Consider the following 27,795-nt stretch of genomic DNA (forward strand, 5'->3'; position numbering starts at 1 on the left):
AGAGAAATTCAATGTTATGATTGGTAAATGTTCGACAGTCTAGAGAAAAAGATCTGGATAAATGTAATCATGCAGGTATCCGGACAATTTGGGGGGTTAAAAAGCAAAAAAGCAAAAGTGCAGTTTTGAGTTTCTTCACTTTGAAAAACCGCAATGGTGAGGATATGTTGAAAGCTATTTGTTGTTCCCATTTTTTATGCATATTGAATTTCCTCTTTACAACTTTCGACAGCTAAAAATTTCAAATGGCTTCCTTAACACTGTGAGTGCTAATTACAAGGGCCTATTGCTAAAATGATCAAGTTACTTGACATGATCTACGTATGTGTTTGTGTATGCATGTAAGCAAGGTCTCTCTTTTGATATGCAAAACTCAAAGAATGCTAATTGTTTTTTCTTATACCCATTAAGTACATTGAAATAAATAAATAGCAGTAAAGGGAAGTGGGAAACCACAATGTACTCTACTGACTTAAAAACTAGATTAGCTTTTAGCTCATTGCAGACAAGACACAATCATTGAGAAAAATAGCATCTCATTTTTGCAGACCCTGCAAACATTTTTTATTTATTTTACTTAAAAATAATGTCTTGATTTAATTTAACAATCATTATCCAGTAGACTGTAGAACATTTTTAAATATATATATAATAAATAAAATCTTAATGTTCGAAATTAAATAATGATTTGAACCAAAAATATTGTGATTATTTATTTTATTGAAACCAATGGTTAAAAGAATGTGACTCATAGGCGTACAGTATGTTGTCCTTTTCTGTATGATTTCCACAAAATTGTTAATTATTCAATATTATGAAATGTCTTATTACCCTTTAAAGTGAAAATGAAATCCCCCGCACCCAGGCATAAAACACATTGTCAATTAGCATTTCTGTAATTCAGGTATATTTTACAGTACATTCAAAAGAAAAAAATGCAGAACATGAATTGATCTGGGTTCTCATTTATAAAATCCTTACTAAAAGTCTACGTACGCACAAAAGCCAAAATGGCATACACAAACAAATATTAAGACTTATTAAACAAAGCAATGTTCCCTTTATAAATCACAGATCACCTGATAGTGTGCATGCAAGAATCATCCTCAGTTGTTTTTTTATTGATCACAACTTTTGCGTGGAAACTGCTCGCTTTATAAATGAGACCCCCAGATCATGATTAATGTACGTAAAAGTTAAATAGATGGTTGAGGACAAATTACTATTATGATCAAAATTACAGACATTTGATTTTTTATATAAATGTAAAATAAACTTTATATAAGAGTAAACAAAGACTTTTTGTATTTTAACACAAGCAGGCATGAAATATAAAACTGCTTAACACTCAACTAAATCATCCTGACAATGGCCGTTCTGGTGGCTCAGACAGCCACACTGTTTGGGATTCGATCTGGAGACAGATAGTAGTACGGCAGCTTCTTGCCTTCATTTCGGTTCTTGATGATTTTCGATATTTCTGCAAGATTCTTGCGAAATTCCACCATGGCCTCCTTCACAGGTTTCTCAATAAAATGCTCATCGCTATACATGCCTAAAAACAACTGCAAAAATAGCAATGTTTTATGTCATTAAATAAATATTTAAAATTAACTTCTTGACATGCACTTATTCCCAGATCTTGTTATAGAATAGATATCAAACCTCATTTTCTTGAAACTGGCTGAGGGCCCACACGGCTCCAAGATGCCAGCAGGATCTGCCCCGATCAGGCAGACTCTCCACTATGTACGTTAAATCCACTTGGCCCTTTTTTGTTGGAGGAGGTTTCCTCATGGTTGGGGGGGAATTTGGAATCCATGAACACCAGTCATACTGCAGTAAAAAGACATGGAGATTACCATAGGAGTACACAGTTTCAGGAGTTTGCGTTTAACATTTAATCAATAAAGTAATGAGCTCATTATTTGCATATTTGGCGTGCTGTCCAAGGGGAGGGCTCCAATCTCAAAATATTAGCCCGAACTCTGCGTACTTCCCTGTCTTTAACTGGGATAGATGTACCAGCAGAGAGTAAGGCGTTGGGGTGGAAAAGGGATGGGACAGAGATTAGGGATGGCTATATACACTCACCTAAAGGGTTATTAGGAACACACTATACTAATACTGTGTTTGACCCCCTTTCGCCTTCAGAACTGCCTTAATTCTATGTGGCATTGATTCAACAAGGTGCTAAAAGCATTCTTTAAAAATGTTGGCCCATTTTGATAGGATAGCATCTTGCAGTTGATGGAGATCTGTGGAATGCACATTCAGGGCACGAAGCTCCCGTTCCACCACATCCCAAAGATGCTCTATTTGGTTGAGATCTGGTGACTGTGGGGGCCATTTTAGTACAGTGAACTCATTGTCATGTTCAAGAAACCAATTTGAAATGATTCCAGCTTTTGACATGGTGCATTATCCTGCTGGAAGTAGCCATCAGAGGATGGGTACGTGGTGGTCATTAAGGGATGGACATGGTCAGAAACAATGCTCAGGTAGGTTGTGGCATTTAGATGATGCCAAATTAGCATTAAGGGGCCTAAAGTGTGCCAAAAGAACATCCCACACACCATTACACCACCACCACCAGCCTGTACAGTGGTAACAAGGCATGATGGATTCATGTTCTCATTCAGTTTACGCCAAATTCTGACTCGACCATCTGAATGTCTCAACAGAAATCGAGACTCATCAGACCAGGCAAAAGTTTTCCAGTCTTTAACTGTCCAATTTTGGTGAGCTTGTGCAAATTGTAGCCTCTTTTTTCTATTTGTAGTGGAGATGAGTGGTACCCGGTGGGGTCTTCTGCTGTTGTAGCACATCCGCCTCAAGGTTGTGCGTGTTGTGGCTTCACAAATGCTTTGCTGCATACCTCTATTGTAACGAGTGGTTATTTCAGTCACAGTTGCTCTTCGATCATCTTGAATCAGTTGGCCTATTCTCCTCTGACCTCTAGCATCAACAAGGCATTCTCGCCCAAAGGACTGCCGCATACTGGATGTTTTTTCTCTTTTCACACCATTCTTTGTAAACCGAAATGGTTGTGCATGAAAATTCCAGTAACTGGGCAAATTGTAAAATACTCAGACCGGCCCGTCTGGCACCAACAACCATGCCATGCTCAAAATTGCTCAAATCACTTTTCTTTCCTATTCTGACATTCAGTTTGGAGTTCAGGAGATTGTCTTGACCAGGACCACACCCCCAAAATGCATTGAAGCAACTGCCATGTGATTGACTGATTAGATAATTGCATTAATGAGAAATTGAACAGGTGTTCGGTGTTCCTAATAATCATTCAGGTGAGTGTATAAAGACCTTTTTGCGCTGACTGGTTGGATAACATGACCTTTCTCCTCCCGACCTTAATTAAATAAACCTAATTTTTTAAAACTGGGACAGTATTTGCAAAAACATTTTTTTAACCTACCTGACCAAAGTTTACAGCAGCATGGTGCGCAGAGGCAGTGAAGATCACGATGGTTAGATACTCCACTAGCTGCTCTTTGGTTTGCAATGTCTTTGGAAACTCTGCAAACATCAAGATAACAATTGTCAGTTATCAAGTTATTATACAGAGGTCAAACATAAGGATGTGCTAAACCTGACTTTAAAAACATACTGATGTTATAAATATACTGTTATAGGCCAAGTGAACTGATTTAAGGAAAAGTGTCTACAATATATGTAATATATTAAAAGAATAATAATCTTATAACTGAAGAAGTTTGTATCCTTTGATTTATACTTACCACAATAGTCGAAATCCTGCATCCCAAAGCTGCAAACATCTTTAACAAATGCCTGGATCTCCACATCTTTTTGAAGTGTTTCATCACTGTCATAGTAGACGTTCACCACATCTGTCACAAAGCTATGAGAGATCAAATAAATGATCGAATTATTAACAAATAATTATTCATGAATTCATTATTAGTATTGTCATAAAAGTTGAAGTAAAAAGTTTAATTGAAACACGTATATATTTCAAAAACTTTAAGTTTTAAAATATGTATTTTTCAATGTGTGATTTCTCAGAAATTGTAATTGCACCATACAGTATTGTGCAAAAGTCAAAGATCACTACCAGCTTTGTTTTAACAAAGCTTTAATGACCATTCATAATTTTTTCTTTATTTAGAGACAAACAGAAAACACAGGAATCTTAAACTCTTGAGACTGAAGTCATAAAGTTATACACTTTAGTAAATCATGGCTCAAGCATTGAAAATCAATCAGGTCCTTTAAATAAAGGCTTTTTAAGTTTTTTCTCGTTTTTTTCCCCCCTGGGTTTGATTAGATTTAAAGAGTTAAATTATATCCCATATCCACAGAACCTATATACAGATTTCACAGCATTATTTGCATTTTTTTTGTACTTCACACTTAAGTTTATCATTTTATTCTGTTTATAATACTGCATACAAATGTCCTGTATTTTCTGGTTGCATTCTAAGAAAGAGACATATGATCAGAATACCATTGCAAAACAACAAATCTAATTGCGGAAAGGACTTTTGCGCAATACTGTACTTTTTCACAGCTTCCCAGACTTTGTTGCCATCATCCCTGTAGAAGTAATACGGCAACTCCTCCTGGCTATCCATCCCTCGAGCTTTTATAGACTCTGGGAAACACAGGGACTTGTATGTGAAGGTCTTCATGGCCCTCTGCACTAGTTCTACATGGCCACCTCCACCTGTGCCATTAGCCTACGGTATAAAAATACAGACATTTACATTTATATATCCCACACACATAAAATAAACACTACTATAATGACTATTGCACTTTCCTGACCGCCAGTGTAACTGAATAATCTGTGTATGTTTTGTATATCTCTTCATTTATATTTTGACCAACACATAATGGACAGAGGTTAGAATTTATCTGTGGATGACAAGAGATAAAATTACCTTGTCAAAGAGTCCACACTCACAGATAAGTTGCTCACGAGCCTTGGTGTTAATGGCAATGGTGAAACGGATGTGAGGTAACAGCAACTGGAAGAAAGCAGAAGCCCTTTAGATAGTGATATAATTGACATTGTGAATGTTATGTAAACTTAACAACCTATGTTACCTTAAAAACTGGGTGAACCGCAGGTAGTTGTCTGTACATGGCTATACCAAAGACCTCGGATATCAGATGTGTCCTGAGAAGATGTGTGACTGTCTGGTGAACGTGAAAGTCTGAAGATCTCACCCAGATTTTGGCCAACAACCAATCGTACTGGTCATCAGTTGGGAGAAATATAGGGTTATCCTCGCCTGGGGTTTGACTCAGCTGTGTCAATAAAATAAAGTTCATTTTTTGTCATTTTTGGTTATTTGTTAAAATCTGTATTATTCATAAAAATGCTTATTATTATTATTATTATTATATCTCCCATGCACACATACAGAAAAGATACCTGAATTGCGATTGGAAATATTTTGTTCTGACTGTTCCTGTACAAGAGGCAGATGGGTGCAGCCAAATACTGAAGGGTGCATGGGTCTGTTGCATTGGCAGTCACGCCATCCATTACCTCATAGTCAGCAATGAAAATGTTTCCTTCCTAAAAATCAAGACAAAGTTTCATTGCGTGTGTACATCTGTACACCATAAATGAACCATAAATGAACATTTTAAAAGTATAACTGAAAAAATATTGCTTTTTTTCTAAAACACGGTGTTTGCATTGGAGGGAAATACACCAAACAGAAATCTAGTCTCATGTCAACAGCTTGTATATAAAATTCAGCAAGTTAAAATCAGTGGCGGCTCGTGACTGCTAATCCGAGGGGGCGCAAATTCAAAATAAGTGTTTGTAGTGTCATGTGTGTTGATCGTGTTTTTTAAAATATGGGTTTGTTACGTCATGTGAACCATGTGCATCACGTGTTTTGTCGAAATAAGTGCCCGCTGCACACGCGTCAAAACCGCCCATGATCTGAGAGACGCTCACGTTTACAAAATACACGCAAGACACTCCCTTAACAGTAAACTCTGATTACTCATGAGATTATGTGAGTATCTGCAGCAGGCACTTATTTTGACAAGACACGTGATGCACACATGATCTCTCGACGCGCAGAACACATATTTTGAAATAAGGAACCACACACATGACGGGCTACATACATGTTGTGGCGAACTTCACACCGCGCACCCTTGAATAAAGAAGTCATGGCCGCCACTGGTTAAAATACAACATGACGAATGTCAAAAGTAGCAAAAAAACTGAGGTAAATCTTTAAATTTTACATTTATACTGTAAGAAAAATGGTCAAAATATGTACGCCAGCTGTCACTGTGGCAGTGCCCTTTAAAAAGGTCCTAATACCATTAGGTACAGACATGTATACATTTGGTACCAATATGTACCTAATAATATGCATCTGTGAGGTACTAATATGTACTATTTGGTACAAATATGCACCTCTAAAGTACTTTTATGAACTCTTTAGGTACAAAGGTGAGCCTTTTAAAAGACATACAGATCCAGTAAGCTAGGGTATATATATTTAAACAATATTTTCTGACAGTGTACAATGGCAAGTTAAGTGAATAAATATTAAATATAAGAGAAAGTACTTGATATATAATATAAAAGAAATATTGAATTTGGTAATCATAAAGAAATATTTGTGGATGAAAAATGCCTTGATACCTTGATCTCCTCCTCAAGAGTGAGACCTCTTTCCAGGCTGTCCCCCACTAACTTATGTGTGACTGGAAACTTGTCTGGTATCTTAGTGCATTTGCTTATGATGACAGGATTGCAGCCATTCAAGAACTGATACCCAAACATGAAGTCTTCCTTCCAGTGTTGCATCACATATTCTGTGGTATGTGACATAAAGGCGTTTTAACAACATTAGAAGACAGTGGATATGTTTAAATGATATGCTGGTTGTAATTACACATGCAAACGTCTACAAACAACATGCTAAGCGGTACAAAATGATTTGCACAATGCAAAACACAATGCAAATCTGTATATGGTGTCTAACAGAGGCAACTGTGGTGTTTTGCGTTCAATTAACAAATTCCAAACCTGATATTGTGTTCTTTATTCTCACAAATATCCGCTCAAAATCTGCGAAATCTGTCCATGAAGACTGGAACATGTGCATGAATTGATTTACATAGAGGTTCTCTATCCTGAGGAATAGAATAAAGCCAAATATATAGACCATTATAAATATTATATTGAATTGAATTAAACATATATAGCTATATAGAATAATTTTGTAATTTTCATGTGTTTTAATCAAGCTAAATACACTGTAAAAAATGATGTGTTAATTTTAATGTGTCATGCCATTTAACGCATTATTTCATGTTAAAATAAATGAAAGGGACAACACAAGTTGTGTTAAAAACAGTGATGGGAGTAACGCGTTACAAAGTAATTCCGTTACTGTAATTCCAATACTTTTAGTGGTAATGAACCTGTAACGAAGATTTAAAAAAAAAAAATCAAGTAACGCAGTTACAATTACTGAAATTTAAATGAGTTTGTTACTCGCATTACTCTATTTTGTGAAAAATTTACACTTGCAGACAAGACATTTCTGATCTAATGTCGCAGGACCGTGGTGGGCGGCACAATGAATAATAACACAGAAGGTGTGTTAGTTTAGGGACAACACATCACATCTTTGGTGACTAAACAATTTTAAAGTTACCTAATATAAGAAATTCACTTTTATATGTTGTGTGAACATAGTTGTGTTTTGTGTGTAGACAAACACCCTGTAATGATAAAAATCCACCCATTCCTTTTTTTAAATCACTGTAAAAATTCACAGGCATCGCCCACAACCGTCCATAGACCACATCAGGCCATAAAGTCTATTTTATATCTTCTTTACATAATTCTTACCGGACATTCATAATGAACAATAAAGTAAGGTGATTGTCTCAGTAAATATAACTGCAAATGGGGAGGGGAGCACAGAAGCTTATATACATTTTAACTCTTTCCCTGCCATTGACGATTTAACTCGTCAATAGACCCCTTCAAGGTTTGTAAACATTGAATGACTATCGGGTGCGCGCGCAGCATGGGGTCAAACTGTTCATACAATCGAGGCTTTAAAATTTAATCTAACAGGGCTGAAAAATTATGATTTACCTGAAATGAAGTGAGCATTACAAACACAAGCCTCTTTGATATTTGCATTGTCTCAGTCTGCACGTTAATTGCTTGCAGCCGCAGATGTTGTATTTTTTTGTTTTTGAGATTCTGCATAAATCAAGAAAACTTAACGAAAGACCTGGTGCGATTTTCACAGCCCACGACGTAAGTAGGCATTTTTTACGATACCGAATAACACGCAACTCAATCTGCTGTAATAACTTTTCTGACCCTGACATGCGCAGTGGGAACCGACTGTGATGTGAACGGTGAAGGGGTCTATTAAAAGAATATGATTCCCTGCCAATGAAGAGTTTTTCCGGCAATCCATATTTTCGCTATTATTCACTAGGTGACGCTCTTACCCAACTTATAAAACCCGAAAGTATTCCCTTCGGGCAAACAGTTAAAATTCGCTCTGCATCTGATCTCTATCAAAAGTCCTTCACAAAAATGCAATTATTTCAGCTTTTTGCTCAAAATTTGGTATTTATTTTGAGAGGTGATAAAAAGACAACAACTGAAGGTTAGGATGATTTTTTTTTAAAGCAGAGGGTATGTTTTTACATTTTATATTATATTTATAATATATATTTCATATTGTATGTTTATATTTTTAAAGAAGAATGTTTTCTGCAAGGTATGAAACCTTTGTGAAAATCAAAAAAAAGCTGGCACTGGCTGGAAACTTTTTTTTTAAATGCTGTCGAGGAAAGAGTTAAAGGTGTAGCGGAGGATTTTCTCGAATGTTTGAAAAGAACCGCCTTCTCCACTTTTTTAAAAAATGCAATTGCGCAACACTCCTGATTGACAACTAGGAGGACCAATAGTCTTGATGATCCACCCGGAAAAAGAAAATCCTCCGCAATTCCTTTAAGAGACAAACACAAAACAGAACTTTTTCCTACACACCCAAAAATGGGCCTTGCCAACATGATATAATAAATGATCTATAGGATTTTTGGTTCTAAAACTTCACATTCTGGGGATACTTGAGAATAATATTACAACTTGTCATATTAGGGGACCTTTAATTTCAAAATTAGCACTTTTTTCATTACAGGATGTAGCTCCGCCTCTGGGTTTGACGCTTAAACTATTTTCGAACTGTAGTCTGAGAATGTGTCTGTATTTTGTCGGATAGTAAAAAAATGCCCACTCAAAAGAAACTTGTCAAAACTACTAACATAAACACAGCAGTTTTCTGACTGTAAGGTGATTTCCCCTTTTTAACAGTCACACAAACTTCGACACAAAGTAGCACAGATGGTCAATTCCTATGCACATTTCTAATACCACAAGAACATTGGGTGTTTGCATTGAAAAGAGTTAGGAGCGACATGCAAACAGTGTTATTCGAAAAACATGCAAATATGCATAAGCACAAACCCATAGTGGCCTAACCACTGCGTTAAGAAGATAACAGTGTTTAATAATGAGATGAAAGTAAGCCATTGAACTTATTGGATCTTACGCTTTGCTGTAGTTGAGAACAAAGTCTACCCCTTTCTCACTGTCGAACTGAATGTCACGTGGGAGTTCACTGTGGGCCTTGGCGTCGATACTCATAGGGAAACCAGGGTGCCATTCCTTCCATCTTTAACATTAAACACAACACCACATTTTTAAAGACAGTGATTGAAAAGTTAGTAAGCGTGAACTTAAACTAGACAAGTCAGACATGCATGGGTGTGTATGTGTAACTTTACTTAAAAAAGTGAATTCCTAAAATGTTGAGTTCATTCAACTTATATTAGTTGACACAATTTTTTACACAAATTTTTTGAGTCAACTAATATCAATGCTGAATTTTTAAGGCAATCAGGTAACATAGTTGAACCAACAATTTTTTTACAGTTATATGTGTAACTATGACTCTATGAGGATCTAACTAATTCATTGTCTGTAACTGCTAAATGATGAAATCTACTCACACACACACACGTGCATTTGTCAGTACATCACTTTTCCCACAGATCAAGGCTACAGTGGTTAACCTACAAGTTGCACCAAACCTGTATGTTTTCTGCCTCTGTTCCAGTTCTTTGCGTCTGTGCTGCTTCACTGCCCAGGTCTTATCATGCTGTGGCAGACGGGCTAAAAGACATCAAGCACCGAAACCTTAATATGTTTCTGGAAAGTCATGTTATTGCAAGCACAATGTACGCAGGCTGAAAACCTACCCCTGCCATCTCTGAGGATCACTTCCTTGTCATCAACTAACCAGCGGAAGCAGGGAAACTCAATGTAATCTCCATAAGGCGTCTTGACCGTGATGTATTTGCAGTACCAATCATCTTGCACCCAGTATTTCTTCTTTTCAATTTTGACCAGCTCGATTTCACCCAGGTCCTCTCCCACACTGATGTCATATGAGTCCACCTTTGAATCATAGCATGCGTTTGACGTTATATACAGGCAGTGTGTCTCAGCATTGATCTTATCTTGCTTCAAACTTTGTGGGCACAGACTGTGCAGATACTAAAGATCTGAGTGGCATCTGAGGACTGTGGTTTGATTGAAAAAGTTAAAGAGATTAAAGAAGTTGACTCGTATATTTAAGAAATGTGAGAAAACCTCCTAAAAAGCACTACAGTGCTATGTACGTTTAAATACAGTTTAATGAGAAGTGTAATGCTTTTTAACTGTCTATAAGAATCTTTAATGGCTGGATTATGATCATTTATAAATTGTATAAGTGACTACCCTGCTGAAACAATAAAACCATTACAGTAAATTCTAATGGTTTTATTGGGAAATGTATTGGTTCTAATGGAATATGGCCCAAAACACACTACAGTGTATTGGTTTTTGTTGTTCTCTAATGGTATGTATTGGTTCTAATGAAATATGTATTGGTTCTAATGGAATATGGCCCAAAACACACTACAGTGTAGTGGGTTTAATGGTAAAAGCCAATTTTCTGTAATGGATTTATTGTTTTTTTCAGCAGGGTACTCTCAATTTTATCTGCTTGTGGTTTTAAAAATGTTGAAATTAACATGATATGATTATTGAAATTAATATGAATATTTCATTTTTCTCTTTATTTTACCTAAACTGGCATTAAATTATTAGATTACATTGTGAAACAGACATTAACGTATTGATTAAAAGGCAATATTAGATTCACTCCTCATTTTGAACAGTCCACCAAAAAGATGCAGCACGAAGTTAAAATCTACTATTTTTCGTTTTGGGTTTAAAAAGTTGACATAACTTATAAATTCATGTTGAAATTTAAAAAAATATATATTTTTAAGTTAAAGTAACATAAAAATGCTGCAATTGTTTTTTACAGTGTATCTATTATCTGTATATTTCCACTACATTGAATTTGAAAGAAATGTAACTGTATTTATTTGAAGTAGTTTGAGATCTTAGTACAACCAGAAACACAAAATGAAAGTGTGATATGCAAATATTGTATACAGTAGTCAAAGCATGCAGATTTTCCTGTTTGACAGTGGTGGCTTTTTCTAGACGGGTAGTTGAGCATCCATCCTTTATTCCTGATTCATAGATATAAACCTGAATGAAATTAAATATTAATTTCTAATTTAATCGAAGACTTTAGGACTTCAGTGTCCTCAAAAAAGCTCAAGATGTGTTTCGTGCCAAGAGAGGTCACACTAAATACTGAATGATGCCTGAAGAAGACATTTAGTTATGAAAATTGTTTTTTTTTCCAATTTTGTGTACATATTTCCTGTATTTTCTGGTTGTTTCTTAAAAATAAAAGGAATATGGATGGAGATTAAAACTTTGCTAAAACAAAAAAGCTGGTGATGGTGGCCTAAGAGTTTTGCACAGTACTATGAAGAGTTTTGTTGCAAAACGAGATAACTCCGTTTTTTTTAATTTTTCAGAAATCTAATTTTTCGGTTTTGCATTCCAATTAATATCAATTCAACTGCAGTTGGTTTGTTTTGATTTAAACCTTCATAACTTAAAAAATAAAAAAAAAGAGAGAGAGAGAGAGAGAGAGAGAGAGAGAGAGAGAGAGAGAGAGAGAGAGAGAACAGTAAATCAGGAATATGTATCCAATATCAGTAACTGATTGGAAAAGTTATAATAAAGTTAAAATAAAATAAAAACGGTTGCACCAAAATGAAAATGAATGAAAATCTTGCCACATTTCATAAGAATAATCACTCAAAAAAAGACAAACTCAGCACGCTTGTGGTCTGCACATTCTTTAAAGTCATATGAGAAAAACCCAGAACATACCATGTTTATTCTATAATTGTTTTTTACATTTTATGCAGTCAATATAATAGATATATTATTAAATTGTAAACGAATGTGTTATACATCTCTGCAATATAACTGCATGTATGAGTGAATAAAACCAGCATCTTACCGCTCCTCTCTCAAAATCATTATAGAGAGGTTTATCCAGGAGAGTCCTCTCACTGCAGTGCTCAGATCCCACAAGGGTCAAGTAAATGTAGTCATCTGTACCAGCAAACCACTGTGTGCCTGTGGCAACAGTTACTGTGTAGTTAGGCATTTTAGTCGCAGTGATGAACAGTTCTGCAGTCAAACTTTTAAATGGACTTTTTAAGAGTCTCGCAAATGCTGCATTTCCTGTTCTGTCTCTCTCCCTCCCTCTCTAACTGACTCACACACAAACACACACACACACACACACACACACACACAAAATAACATCCCACAAAGTTCACACATACTATTTGAACTTGATAACCATGTGATGAGTTTCACTCATTTTTGGATTGATGTGTAAATTCTACTTATACACTTTATTTGTGAAAATATTGTTCACGGGGTCATTCAGTAATTGGTTAACTTGACCTTCCATGTAAGTTTTTTATTTATATATTTAGGTATGCATTTAAAGCATGTTTCACGGGTGATGCATTGGTATGACCATGACAAAGCATTATAGCAAACATCCATAAATAATACTTTTTAAAGAAGTTATACATTGTCTGCACGCATATTTAATCTTTAAATTCTTGCTTATCACCGGAGTAATGTTTAATTTTGAGCAGGCAGTTGTTTAACACTTTTTTCTAAATCAGTTTTTAACAGTTTGTATGATCTGTGGTGTACCATTTCACATCCTGCTAAATATGGCAAAATTAAAAGCATGAAAACCTAGTTAAGAGCTTAGATGCACAACCCGTTAAGTAGGCCAAAAATTGCCACACTTAAAAAAGTCTTACTCTTAGCTGTCCTTTCTGAATTAAGATAAAAGGCTTAAAAAATCAGTCAATAACTTAATTTATTCAGTAAACCTACTTTAGCTCACAGTGAAAAAAAGTACAAGGTGCAAAAGCTGTCACTGGGGTGGTGGTACCTTATCTAAAAGGTACACATTGGTACCTTAGAGGTACATGCTGGTATCTTAAAGTTACCTTAATGGTACATATTAGGACCTTTGTTAAAGGTACCAACCCAGTGACAACTTTTGTACCTTGTATATAAAAAGCAGAAGGTAAAAAGTTTACTGCCTAATCACCAGGACTCTTCTGCTTTTACTACTAGGTTACATTAGTAAGTATGACATCACTATAGCCGACGTTTTGTTTATAACATATTTTCTAGTCAAATAAGCAAACAACAGTAGCTCACAAACATAAGAGGAAACAGATGCAAATGAAATGGTAGGGGGGATGTGCGTAGTTAATGTATCACCTGGCAGGAATGTCAGGGGCGTTAGTTTTGGTAAATCCTGCTGGTGACAAATAACTTGAAATGTAATAATAGGCTTGTAAAGAAACTCAAACACGAAACACAATTCTTGGATTAGACTCCATATTTTATATCCACGCTATTATTCATAAAAATGAACAGGCATGTGTACAAAACCTCGCAACCATTTCAGTCAAGAGGTGTTATTTTTCTAAATGCATCAAATATAACACATTGTCAAAACACAAATAAATAAAAATGCTAAGGATTGTAAAATCTAAAATTGTGAAGCAGCAACGACAGTTTAAGACAAACATGATAGATTGTGATTCAGCTCTTTGACATTCTGTGCAAATAAACCTAAAATTAATCATGACCCTTTACGCATTACTGTTAAGATTGTTTTTTTTTTGCAGTTATACACAACTGAAATCAACCAGTTATAAATCAATATCCTGTTTAGTGCACTTCTAACAAATGCCAAAGATGTATTTTCACATGGAAATGTGGCAACACGGTTGCCTTTCAAGTTTAAGCATATGGGAACCCAGAGTGCAATACATCTTAACTTCAGTGCAACAGTGCCACCACATGGCAGACGAAAAAAAAAGAAATATTGTTTTGTGAACATGCACAGTAAGATCTCTGTCAAATCTGTTATCTTTGATGTGGCAAAAGTCTAATAACAGAATGAAACTAAATTTGAAACTATGATACCAAAAAAAAAGTGTTGGTTTATGTATAGTTTTGCATTAACCTGTCCACAGTTAAAAAGAAATGCTATATAGAATGGCAGTCATTATTTTATTTACCGGAGCACATTTTGTTCCCATCACAAGCCAATGACTTACAGATTGTTTGTGATGTTGTTCCCATCCAGAATTCCTGGATGTCACTGATGTCAAGCTGTACTATTAGAAAATGATCAGTCACAGTAACCCAGGAAACAAATTAGTCTTTCATAAATACTGCATAAACACAAGAGACGCTCCCTTCCATTCAAATCATTATTGAATTGAACATGAAAATGGTGCAGAAGAGACACATATCAGCCAATGAGCCTTAAAATCTATGACGAATGCTGAAAAATAAAGCTCTAAATAAATCAAGTATTGCTATGAGAAATGAATCGCTAAAAGCACTCTGTGCACCTTCACAAAACATGACTTAGGTAGGTACCTGTAATAGTTTGTTTTGCTTATATCAGTGATGTCATAAGTAAAAAGTGTGTAGCTTAAGGCATATCGTTCACTTCCGATGGTTTCACAGACATGAGTGTAGGTTGCCATGCCATTTCAAACATGCATGTTGGTTGCTAGGTGGCAAACTCCCAAGCCAGATATTAAAGAACAGCAAGTGGTCTTTATCCTCCGTATCCATAGTGACTGTTGCTGGGGTGTGTAAAGCCACAGGTTTAGTTAGTATGTAGGGGATTCACACATGGATGTTCAATGGAATGGCTGACGGAGTTGCAGTGATGTTGCCAGGGTTCAACTTGTTCCTTTAAGGCTCAGTCGCACTTGTTCTAGTTTAGATGAAGAGTTTGCTTCATGAATTCATATGTGGTGAAGGCAACGGCTTGTGAAGGTACACAGCGGATGTAGTTGAGAGACAAACCACGATACAGTCCTTTCTTAATGCCGTATTGAGAGTACACATGCTTGAGGGTTTTTGTGAGGGTGCTGCTCGAAAAAGAAAAAAAAAGGATGTTAGTATAAATCTGAGTAATCTAAGATTTGCATGTTTAAGATGATATACTGCTAATTGTTGGCTGGGCTGAAGTATAAAAGTTACTAAACACTTTTCTTGAAGCTGACTGTTACATTTGTTTTACATGTATATACTTATATATGCAACAAGGACCAAAAATCATACATTTTATATGATACTCACAAACATTTGTCAGAATCAGGAAGTGATGTTCCTAACTGCATTCTTCTCCTGGCGACATCTAGTGGATATCTACACATTAAAATAAGACAGATATCACATAAGGGCTAAAATATTCCAATGTAAAATGACTGAAATTTCAAGATGGAACTACTAATGTTTATTTTGTAATATATATTAGTAAAATATCAAGACCAATCAGGTCTTGCTCAAAATCTGGCTATACTGCAGTTGCTTTCAGGCGTGCACATTCATTACGTACATAATGATGTAACAAATGCGCAACTAAAAAGATATCCATGACTTGAAAATCAATTAATATTTTTAATGAAATTTATTTAACTACGTTTGGGAGGACCATGATCATGTACAACGTGACAGTTTTTTATTATACACTCACCTAAAGTATTACACCTGTTCAATTTATCATTAATGCAATTATCTAATCAACCAATCACATGGTGTCATGGTCCTGTCAGCCCTGTATGTATTTTATGTGTTTCATGTGACAGGATCATGGCAGCCCACTGTTGTCTTGTTTTGTGTGGAGAGGCATGTGGTCTGTGTATGTTTTGTGTACCGCATGCTCTCTTGTCTTTAGTCTTAACCTTACCCTCCTGTTTCCTTGTTAAGTCTTGATTAGTTAATTCCCTTCACCTGTTTGTCATTGTTCCCTAGTTTAGTTTTCCCTATTTAAAGCCCTTGTGTTTGCTGTCCTGTGCCGGTTCATTGTATATCGTGAGATACTGTTGCGTGTGCCTTGTTTGTCCTAGTCGTGATTATTTTCTAGTTCTGTCATTGTTTGCCCCCTCGAGGGTATTTATGTTTGAATAAACGTCTTTGAGTTACGAGCTGTCTGCGATTGGGTTCTATCCACCCCCACACCCTGACACATGGCAGTTACTTTAATGCATTTAGGCGTGTGGTCCTGGTCAAGACAATCTCCTGAACTCCAAACTGAATGTCAGAATGGGAAAGAAAGGTGATTTAAGCAATTTTGAGCGTGGCATGGTTGTTGGTGCCAGGCGGGCCGGTCTGAGTATTTCACAATCGGCTCCGTTATTGGAATTTTAAAGCACAACCATATCTAGGGTTTACAAAGAATGGTGTGAAAAGGGAAAAGCATCCAGTATGCAGCAGTCCTGTGGGCGAAAATGCCTTGTTGATGCAAGAGGTCAGAGGAGAATGAGCCGACTGATTCTAGCTGATAGAAGAGCAAATTTGACTGAAATAACCTCAGAGGTATGCAGCAAAGCATTTGTGAAGCCACAACAAGCACAACCTTGAGGCGGATGGGCTACAACAGCAGAAGACCCCACCGGGTACCACTCATCTCCACTACAAATAGGAAAAAGAGGCTACAATTTGCACAAGCTCACCAAAATTGGACAGTTGAAGACTGGAAAAATGTTGCCTGGTCTGATGAGTCGCGATTTCGGTTGAGACAACAGATGGTGGAATCAGAATTTGGCGTAAACAGAATGAGAACATGGATCCATCATGCCTTGTTACCACTGTGGTTGGTGGTGTAATGGTGTAGGGGATGTTTTCTTGGCACACTTTAGGCCCCTTAAGGCCAATTGGGCATCATTTAAATGCCACGGCCTACCTGAGCATTGTTTCTGACCATGTCCATCCCTTTATGACCAGCATGTACTCATCCTCTGATGGCTACTTCCAGCAGGATAATGCACCATGTCACAAAGCTTGAATCATTTCAAATTGGTTTCTTGAACATGACAATGAGTTCACTGTACTAAAATGGCCCCCACAGTCACCAGATCTCAACCCAATAGAGCATCTTTAGGATGTTGTGGAACGGGAGCTTCGTGCCCTGGATGTGCATCCCACAAATCTCCATCAACTGCAAGATGCTATCCTATCAATATGGGCCAACATTTCTAAAGAATGCTTTCAGCACCTTGTTGAATCAATACTACGTAGAATTAAGGCAATTCTGAAGGCAAAATGGGGTCAAAGACAGTATTAGTATGGTGTTCCTAATAATCCTTTAGGTGAGTGTAACATGTTTAAATTATTATTTTAAAGATTGCATTCAAAAATGACAATTCCTGCCCAATGAAATACCTTGCTGGAAATTTATGCTGTTACTTTAGAAATTTCTAAAACTTTTTATTTTATATCAAAATCCTAGACAGGTTTTACACTACACACTAAAAATGAATGTGTTTTTTTACACATTTTTTGTATTATGCTATTACTATACACTGTACATAAATATTGACACAGTGTCTGTGACATCACCCATAGGTTTTTGAAGAGCTTTTTTGAAGCCAATAGTTGGATGGGGCCTACCGTTGCCATCTTGGCAGCGCATCACTCGCTGAAAACCGACAATGGCCCAAAAGGCAGGATGTAGGTAGAGCAGAGGGGCCTGGCTGCTGAAACTTTAAGGCTTAATATAATTTAAACGGATGAGTTACAAAAACAGAAATCACCCCCTTACAATTGTCATAAAGGGCAAATTGAGCTATATAGACCACAAACGCTTTTTGTACCAGGCTGTCCAGTGCAAATAGTAATTCATACCAGTCGATGAATTGCAGTTTAAGTCACTTCCATGTTGGCTTCAAGATAAGAGACCGGAAGGTTGCCCCTTGGCGATAACACATTATGAGCCATTTTTAAAATAAATGAAAGTGTCAAGATGTGTTAAAAATCTTCCAATAATATAATAACTACAGTGTCTATAGTTTGGGAAAACGCATTTAGTGTGTTGTCTCAAAAATAACACAGATTGTGTTGTTTTGACACATCTGTTTTTAAAGTGTATTATTAACAAACCACAAAGACAAGCAACAAACAACAAAAAAATTAAAAACCAAACATACGAAATAGTTTGAGCAATAGCTCCAGCAATTCCACCACAGAGCAGATTGATGTGAGTCTTCAGCACCAGAACATCTGGATTGTCAAGAGACGGCTTCCCTAACTGCTCTGGAAAATGACTGAGCCCCAAAGTCTTCAATGTACCAAATGTGAAGAAAGAAAACCCTGTAAGACACACAAAATGATGTATGAATGATGTAATGCTCGAGTGTTGTTAAGTTTTGAACACCAAAATGACAGAAAATAACCTGCATATGGAGCCATGCCAATTATTGTAGGGGTCAGACCACGATAGAACCCAGAGATTCCTCCTTCCTTTAAAAATCAAAAACACACACGTTTTAAGGGAAACACAAAACAGTTAAAACATTTGAATCTCTTTTCCACCACTCCTACCGTATGATAAATGGTCTGAAAGGCATTTCTTATGCCAGTGTAGCGATGATATCCCGTCACCTGAAAAGCCAAGCGAGCTCGGACAACATCAAGTGGATAGGTGCAAATAACAGCAGTCATTCCTTCAGAAAATATCAAACGCAGACAAATACACAGACCATCGTGTATATTAAATAACTTAATAATGAAGGGTCTTGTGAAAGTGTTATGTCAGAAATCACAAACCTGCCATAGATCCTGCCATCAGCCGATGAATGTGCCCAGATATTCCAAGCTGTTTGCTAAGGAACTAAAATGAAATTGGACAGTGTTTTCAGCTGGTAATATTTGTGTTTGGGAAGCAAATTTGAAATTTATATGTTTTGCATGTTGTACAGGCAAGTTTAGGAAAATGTATTTGATTATTGACACTGGTTGTAAAGCTGAATGCAATATGTTGTGACCTAAAGGCATTTTGTTTCTGGAAAAGCGACATATTTTGAAAACATTTACTGTGCTGAAAAGTTTAGTTATTTCAGTTACTTCACAATATTGGTTGGCATTAGTAAATTAAAGACTATAAAATAAAAGAAACCTGTTTATAGTTATCAAAAGCCATAAACTGAATGGCTCCATATGGGAAAATCCTGATCATCATAGCTCCATTTCCCTTGTATAGCCCGAGAAAGCCCTCTTTTTTTGGCACAGCCGTAAGTGTTGCAAACACTCCTACAAATAACAAAGAAGAAACACCATTACATATTCAGGTGTCTTTTGATTGATTTGCTTCAAACTTCAAAACTGCATTTATATACTTTGGTTTTGACTTACCAAGATGTTTGTAATGAGGATTTTGAGCTTGTAGTAAAATTTTTATTCTGTCCAAAGGCGCTATGGTGGACTTTGCACAGCATCCTGCCACACCTTTCAAACACAAAATAGAAGCTAAAACATATTTGCATTTATGCATTTGGCAAAGTGACTTACAGTGCATTACAAGTAGAGGTCGACCGATGGTGGGTTTTACTTATACACTGAAAAAAATGATTCATTGAATTTAATCAATTTTTTTAAGGTAAGTGGTTGCAATCAATTTATTTAAGCTACATTTAAACAAAAGTTTTATATTTTATTTTACTTTACTAATCTTTTTTGTTTAAATGTAGCTTAAATAAATTGATTGCAACCACTTACCTTAAAAAAATTGATTAAATTCAACGAATCATTTTTTTCAGTGTACCGATAACTAAGTTAGTTCCTACTTGCCGATAACCGATTAATCGAACGATAGTTTTTAAAACGGATACTGAATAAAAAACACTCTGAAGTAAAACAGCGCTATAATTTATTACAAAAGTAATAAAACAACAGTACTGAACCATGAAAATATATGAATTATATTAATAAGTATTGAAGTAAATGTGAAATACTCCCACTGGTAAAATTGAAATGACATAAATGTCTATTACATGTTTAGTCTTGTACTTTATTTGCTTCTGTTTGAACACTTTAATGATTATCTAATCAAAATAACAAAGGTGAATTGCAGTGATGATATAAAAGAACTGAAGTCAGATTTTGATTTGTTGAATATGTTAACGTAGCCGACAGCTGCATAAACTTTGCTTTCTCTCGTTATTAACTTAAAATATGGATAAAAGTAACCAGCTGGAAATAAACCAATCCAAATTAATAGTAATAATCATGACATTAAACATTTGGTTGGGATTTATCTGTGTGTATCTTTGTGTAACTGTATAGGGTACTACTAATATTATTGTCCTGTTAGCCTTGAAGACAAACTTAGGTTCCTGCTGATCAGTGGCGGCTCATGACTGCTCTTCCAAAATAAGCGTTCGGGGTGTCATGTGTGTTGCTTGTGTTTTCAAGATATGTGTTTGTTGCGTCATGTGAACCATGTGCATCACGTGTTTTGTCAAGGTTGGTGCCTGCTGCGCACGCGTCAAAACCGTTTGTGATAGAAGAGACGCTCACGTTCACAAAATACACGCAAGACACTCCCTTAACAGTAAACTCTGATTACGCATGAGATTATGCGAGTATCTGGTAAACGTGAGTGTCCCTTTGATCACAAACCCTTTAGACGCGTCTACAGCAGGCACTTGTTTTGACGGGACACGTGATGCACATAGGTTCACTCAACACGCCAAACACATATTTTGAAATGACGAACCACACACTTGATGGGCTACATACATGTTGTGACGAATTTTGCATTGTGCGCCCTAGAATAAAAAAGTCACCGGCCGCCAATGCTACTGTTGTTTCTCTGCTAATGCAGCATCTATTCAGCAAATTAATTACTTCATAATGATATGAAGCAACAGAAAAACTATCGGCATTAATTTTTTTGCCGATAGACGATTGTTCCACCAATTGACTATCAGTGCAGATAAATCAGCAAAACTGATTAATCGGTCTACCTCTACAAGGTATACTTTTTTAATTAGTACCCACAACCTTTTGTGCTGCTAATGCTCTACCACTGAGCTATAGACGGTTTCATCGGACGCACGTCCAGTGACGTGATTACACGTCTGGTCAGAACTTTTCTTCCAGTTTCTGTTTGTTAAATGGTCTGACTAGTGGCTAAAATGAACTCTGGAACAAAGACCTAGTCGAAAATAACAAATGTTTTGGTATCCTAGGTACTCTACATGTTGCTTATTTTGCTTGTTATATAAATAAACTACTTTAAAAGGACTTATTTATCTTCTTAAGTTATTTATTCTTAGCTGAGTTTACCGGAAGGTACGTGTGCTCTACAAAAGCCGCTTGTTTACTTGTTTTGTTGTTACTGCTGAAACCGTCTATAGAAGCAAACAAAATAACTCTCCCATGTGGTCACAATAACTTATATTCTGTAGCTCAACTTGTAGATCCCCAGGTAAAAAAGTAGTATACTTTAATGTATTAGAAATATGATTAAAGTACATGAAGTATAAAACAAGTATGCTTCTACTTATTGTACTTCATTTAAAGAGTATTTATTATGTCAGGCAAACCTGAGACACTTCTAAACAAGTCAAAAAGTCAAGACACGACCCATTGTCAAAATTTCAGTGTCCATCGCTGTAGTTCATCCAAAACAAAACAAAAATGAGACTCAAAGTGTTAAATACCGGAATTATCCTTTAAGACTTTTTTCTTTAACAAAGCATTCACATAATTTGTCTAGTAAATTTTACTTATCTCGCAATAGTTAGCTTGTACGGAACAAAGCATTCACATAACTCGTCTGGGTAATTTACTAATGCCACAATAGCTAGCCTGGAACCGAGCATATATTAAAACACAACACTGTGTGACACTTGCATTACATGTGAATGGCCCCTACGCTAATAGGATTTTGTTTCTCTCTCCCTGTCTCGTCCTCGAACCCGAGGACATTGGGACAAACAGACCCAGTTTCGGCTGCCGTGGAGGTCAACACACCACTGATCTACTGGCCGCCCTTCAACGTGATGCCCAGCCGATGCCTGATCAACAACCACCGACGGAACCAACATTGGCTTAACTTAGCACCTTCTTGGATAGGAGACATTATTAATTTGCTCACTTGTAAAGTTTATTCATAGCCGCTGTTTTTTGCTACTTATATTGTCTGTCGATTTTTCTGTGTTCCCCCTGCTTCTTTTAATGTAAAGCTGCTTTGAAACAATTACAAATTGTGAAAAGTGCTATATAAATAAAATTGAAATGTCTCTTTCCTGTTATACAGATGCAGTGAGGGAGCGATACCCCAACACCGAGGTGGCAGCAATCCTGGCACTTCTACGGAGGAAGTGCAACAATGACAACTACAATGCCTCTAGTAGTTAAAGTCAGAACTAGATGTGCATATAGTACAAGTTGTTCGCAATTGTTCTCTTCCCGGCATTTCAAAGAAAGTCGACTGTTTAAGGTTCCCCATTTTGCCAATATCTGTTTTTTTGGGTTACTTTTGTGTCAATAATAAACATCCTTTTTTGAAATGCAGTTTGTAATCTGTTTGTGTGCATTTGAACTGAATTGTAATATAATACACTTGTAGTGTAATAGCAACATTCATGCTTAAGTATAACAAAATGGGGATAAAAGTACAGCTGAAATCAGGGGCGTAGCCAGTAATGGGCCAGGGCGGCACTGGCCCGCCCACATAGCTCCCTGGCCCGCCCAGGCAAGTTTAATCAAAATACACTTTTAGTTTATTTTTATTATTCAAATTTAGAAAATATATTAATATAAACCTGATTTATTGTTGACTTGTGTGTGTTTAATTTGCGTTGTAAATAAAATTGAATTGTTGAAGCAAGTTGTAGGAAGCCGCCGGAACGCAATTGGTTGCTTGGTTGCTACGGGTTCTGGTAGACTCTGTGGGGAGCGGCGGGCTTTGGCGGCCAGCCAGCTAACTTTGCTAACTGCTTTTTTAGCTAATATTAACATTGCCACAATAATGGCTAAAGTTTCTTTAATGTGTTATTTAAAAAAGCAAGAGTTGATGAAGAAGATACGCAACTGCCTCCATCTGCCGAGTCCTACCAGCCCAGTTCTTCCGACTGTCAGGCGCTGGTGGCGCCGGTTGCCGCTTGCTCCCTGGCGGCAGTTCCAGTGCTCTCTCCCGGTCAGCATGACACAGGTTTACTCGCCTCAAAAACCTGCGCCTTTTGTGTTTTGAGAAAGAACTCTGTGACTCTTTGGACTATAATGAGATCATTTCTGTTTTCAACATTAAACCCAGGCGCTTGCGTCTTGTTTTGTAGAATGAAAACAACAAAGGTAGGCCTGTTGTTTAACTAATTTCCTTAATTTTTGCTTGTGAAGTGATTTAACTAAGTGGTGTGTTGTGTATAGATGTATGCCTTATAGATTAACTTACATTGTTTAATTTAAATGAGTTGCTATTTTTTGGCACAAAAGCTTAATTTCCACCAGGCTGATTGCACTGTATATGGTTGATTATATATGAAATAGGCAGTGTGTTGTTATTAATTTCAAACCGTGCTCTGCTGAGAGTTTTACTTATTTCAATTTCCTGTTACTTTTAGCCTACTTTATTTCAGGTGAACTGTTTTTGCACTGCTGACTAGCCTGAATAATTTTATTGTCTGTGCTGGTCTGGTTTGTCCAGCCTTTATTGAGCTCTGTGTTGGTTGAACATGTTTAGACAGTGTTTTATTATTCCCTTTGCCGAAAATTGCAAGGTAAAGATTTCACTTTTTTTGCAGTTTGTCTATTCTTTTTTTACTCTAAGGTTTAATTATTATTCAAGTCATTCTATTCTAGGATAAACTATAGGCCCACTCACTTTTGCCCCGGCCCACCCAAAATACAATTTCTGCCTACGCCCCTGGCTGAAATATACTTAAAATATAAAAAATACACTATAATAATATTGCACTGAAAGTACGTGTCTATGATGTTTAGGTTGTAATTGAACTTCACTTTAAAAACATTATTACTGTCATAGTGGGACAATAATATTTAAAAAGCACAATTTAAAAGCACTAAAAATAGGTAGGAAGTGCATTTGTAGAGCACTTGAAATATTACAGAGGCATACTAAATTAACTTTAAGTTTATAGTAATTATAAGTATGATAGCAGTATGCACAAAATGTACTTAAGGGTGGGGGGGGGGTTTCAATGGTATTTCAAGCATTCTGACTTATTAACACAGTTATAGAGTTGTTTCCTCATGCTAAATGTAGGCAAAGTGTCAAAAAAGCAGTTGGCCGAATGCACTTTGCCAGGGTTCGTACAAGTTTCGGAAAGTTTTTTTCGATTACAGGTCCAACTGACGTTTCAGGGGTTTTCTATACGTATCACTTCTTTATATGGGCACTTCCCCCGGAAAACCCCGCCCACCTGTCAATCAGCGGGAGACGCTAGAGCTTGCAAACATCTTATCACGCGACTCAGCTTTGTTTAATTTCAAAACTCAACAATGGCACGAAAGATGAAGTGTGTTTTTGGATCTAAGGAGAAGAAATCCAGCCTTATGAGAACAATGGATATTGTTTATTATCCGGGGTAGCAGCGGAGTTTTGCGTGTGTGTTTGATGCACTGGATTTTCCCAACCGGGTCACGAGTTGCATGCGGTCGGTAAGTAAGACTTCTGTGTTTTGTTGGAAATAAGCACGTTCATATTATATAAATGACACAAACTTGTTGTGAATCATAAGGTATAGTTTTGCATGACTCGTACTCGCTCCTCCCGCACTAGTAACTCCTCCTTCTTCATTTTTTCGTACGTTATCGGAAAGAATCGGTAAAGCTAATCTTTCTTTTATAAATCTGATTAAACCAAAGACTCTTTGGAGATATAAAGGATGTCATACTACTCTACAGGTACTCCAGACTAACATCAGAAATGCAGAAACAGTGTGTGTTACGTGAGCTTTAAACACAACTATAATTTGTGCTGCAATGGCTTTTTAAGTGTATTTCCATTAAAATGGCAATACAATGCAATTGTACTGTAAGTGTGCTTAATTACTTCTTTAGTAGTGTATTTTAGTGCACTTGAAGTTTAAAAAAAGTTGTTCCATTTTAGTATACTATTTACACTTGAAGTGTAATCAAATAGATGTTAAGCTGAAGTGAATACATAATTGAGTACACTTAACTATACTGGGATTTGACTAAAAAAGTGTACTAAGTATATTTTCTATATTTTGTACTATTTTCAGGTATATTTTTAATAGAATTTTTTTTCACCCGGGTCATGGGATAGGCAATGCTAAGATCATATGTTTTATCCTTTGAAAAACACAAATAGATGAACTGTACAGTATGTCTAGAGAGAACATCAAGACACTTAACATAAAAACAACACAATACCAAGTAAGCACATTCATTTTAAGGCAATTTAACTCCAATACTGCATTGTAGGTGAACAAATGTACTTAAAATATACATTTTCTAAAAAGATCAATATAGATGGATTAAGATTTCACCTCCTGCAACAAAGGAGCGGATCCAGTAATTGTAATCCCTGTGAGCAGGAGCTGGGATCTGAGCTTGACTCCGTGAAGACACAGCTTCTGTTGTCATGATGTCTGTTATCAGGACTTCAATACGCTCATGTCTTCAGCACACCCTGGATTAGGTGAAATACAAATGCTTTGTTATTTCTATGCCTCATCTTATCTGTACTAGAGGTTGGACTATGGACACAAGTCAAATCAGTCAAAAACAGTTGTAAAAGTATAAGGCTATTTTACAAGTGTCTAGTTTTGGGTAATGCAACTACACACAGGCCTACTATATTTCATAAAGGTGTCATCTGGTCATGTGTGCATGAGTCAGAGATTGAAGTAAGAGGCAGATCTGAACTGAATAAATTCTGTATAGTAAAATTACTTTATATTTATGCTGGGTCCAAGACGCATACAAAACCCACTCTGCCGGTACAGTAATGGTATCGTATGAAAGCCAGTTATACTTAGATAAATACACTGCCAAACTGTATACAAAGTATTGCAAAGTTTTTTAAAGAATACATACTGCAGTGCCCCAGTACCATAATAAAACATGGTAAAAGCACGGTACTTTTTTCTGAATATGCTAAATGCATACACGTCTATTAACGTAAAGCACAACATTTACATCTCAATGTGTCTAAATACAAAATACAATGATGTTTAGGCATTTTACCTTGGTCACTGTTGTTATTTTACCCCCAGATATCCTTCGTACATATTAACCCATATCGTAACAGGCTTTTTGATGTAGTACTCACTGTTATCTAAATGCTTGTGCAAAGATAAAATAAATTTTACACTAAATCAAGGTCAGCGAATTGCAAAACTCTGTACAACTCTGTACTCTCGACCTGTCGCACCACTGAAGCTGTCAACTCTGCACTAACGTTACTGCATTAAACAAACACCGCGCCTGGTGCGCATGACAACAACTCAATTCATTATAAATGTACAGGTCTTCAATTCAATTGTTTTAGAAAGTGTACTTACATAAAATAATAAGTCATGGCATATCGACAGAATTTCACGTGTTTTTCGACAGTTCAGCCCATATCGTGTCCTTCACTGACTCGTTTCCTGTCGCAGAATTCACACGTCATGTGTCAGCGCAACACCGCGCATAAATATTTTGCTATTCAATATTTTTATACTTTCAATATTATTATAATTTATTTGTTTTCATCTTTTGTTAATTTAATTTTGCTTAATAATGTCTTCTTTTTGTTGATAATATGATTTTCTTTCTATAATACTGTTTGCATGATATACTGTCTATAATTTAGTATTGTTGTTTTTGTTATTCTTTAAATAATTAATCTTTGAAATATTGTCAGAATTTGTAATTGTTTTTTTATTCTATTCATCTTTAATGATCCAATAGTAATACATAAAACACGCACATATAAATACTATTAATAAATGTTTATAAATATACATGTATTATTATTATTATTAAAAATACTATATGTATATTATAGTAATTAACAAATATATACGATAGTGTAAAGTATATTAACAAATATACTATAGTAATACTACATAAAACGCACACATAGCCTATAAATAGTATAAATATACATGTATTATTATTAATAAATACTATATGTATACTCTAATATATTAACAAATAAATACTATAGTATAACATTTTATATATAGTATAGTATAGTATATTAAAAAATATACTATAGTAATATTACTACAAAATATACTAATAATATAGTGTAATAACAATACTTGTGTAGTAATTACTATATCATCAAATTTACTACAACTTTTATTTACTACAGTTTACTAGAGTAAATAAAGCACACAGAACTATTTTATGTGGGTTTTGATAAAGGTAAAGGATCTTTTATAAATTATAAATGTACAGCAGTGATACAACTACTGTGTGAT

General features: G+C 36.0%; 2 protein-coding genes across 3 annotated transcripts; both read right to left on the reverse strand.

Annotated features, from left to right (window-relative positions):
* Positions 1-684: 684 nt before the first annotated feature.
* Positions 685-12,740, reverse strand: alox5a (arachidonate 5-lipoxygenase a). Its single transcript, XM_055169481.2, has 14 exons — positions 12,498-12,740; positions 10,318-10,516; positions 10,150-10,231; positions 9,609-9,731; positions 7,049-7,155; positions 6,662-6,834; positions 5,420-5,566; positions 5,089-5,292; positions 4,923-5,009; positions 4,540-4,718; positions 3,759-3,880; positions 3,437-3,537; positions 1,666-1,836; positions 685-1,565 (listed from the first exon to the last, which is right to left on the reverse strand). Exons 1-14 carry the CDS (start codon positions 12,645-12,647, stop codon positions 1,386-1,388), a joined length of 2,025 nt encoding a protein of 674 aa, XP_055025456.1. The 5' UTR covers positions 12,648-12,740; the 3' UTR covers positions 685-1,385.
* Positions 12,741-14,194: 1,454 nt separating this feature from the next.
* Positions 14,195-27,043, reverse strand: slc25a16 (solute carrier family 25 member 16). 2 transcript variants are annotated; one of them, XM_055170595.2, is made up of 10 exons: positions 26,887-27,043; positions 25,870-26,012; positions 19,742-19,834; positions 19,506-19,639; positions 19,157-19,220; positions 18,932-19,053; positions 18,784-18,850; positions 18,538-18,700; positions 15,689-15,757; positions 14,195-15,477 (listed from the first exon to the last, which is right to left on the reverse strand). In XM_055170595.2, the coding sequence occupies exons 2-10, from the start codon at positions 25,964-25,966 to the stop codon at positions 15,321-15,323; spliced, it is 966 nt and encodes a 321-aa protein (XP_055026570.2). In that variant the 5' UTR covers positions 25,967-26,012; positions 26,887-27,043; the 3' UTR covers positions 14,195-15,320. The 2 variants fall into 2 exon arrangements, with proteins under 2 accessions (XP_055026570.2, XP_055026571.2); XM_055170596.2 differs by lacking the exon at positions 26,887-27,043 and adding an exon at positions 26,570-26,742.
* Between the last annotated feature and the right edge of the window lie 752 nt (positions 27,044-27,795).

The sequence above is a fragment of the Misgurnus anguillicaudatus genome, chromosome 11 (assembly GCF_027580225.2).
Source record: "Misgurnus anguillicaudatus chromosome 11, ASM2758022v2, whole genome shotgun sequence".
Lineage (NCBI taxonomy): Eukaryota > Metazoa > Chordata > Actinopteri > Cypriniformes > Cobitidae > Misgurnus > Misgurnus anguillicaudatus.

Bases quoted from the DNA above. Each gene is read 5' to 3' on its own strand.
- alox5a (XM_055169481.2), bottom strand. From the start codon at position 12,647: ATGCCTAACTACACAGTAACTGTTGCCACAGGCACACAGTGGTTTGCT. The intron at 10,232-10,317 runs GTAGGTTTTCAG...GATGTCTTTTAG, and splicing joins GATCCTCAGAGATGGCAGGG to CCCGTCTGCCACAGCATGAT. The intron at 3,538-3,758 runs GTAAGTATAAAT...TGATGTTTGCAG, and splicing joins GCAGGATTTCGACTATTGTG to AGTTTCCAAAGACATTGCAA.
- slc25a16 (XM_055170595.2), bottom strand. From the start codon at position 25,966: ATGACAACAGAAGCTGTGTCTTCACGGAGTCAAGCTCAGATCCCAGCT. The intron at 19,221-19,505 runs GTTTCTTTTATT...ATTTCATTTTAG, and splicing joins CTTTTGATAACTATAAACAG to TTCCTTAGCAAACAGCTTGG. The intron at 15,758-18,537 runs GTATGTTTGGTT...TTTAATGTGTAG, and splicing joins GCTATTGCTCAAACTATTTC to ATATCCACTAGATGTCGCCA.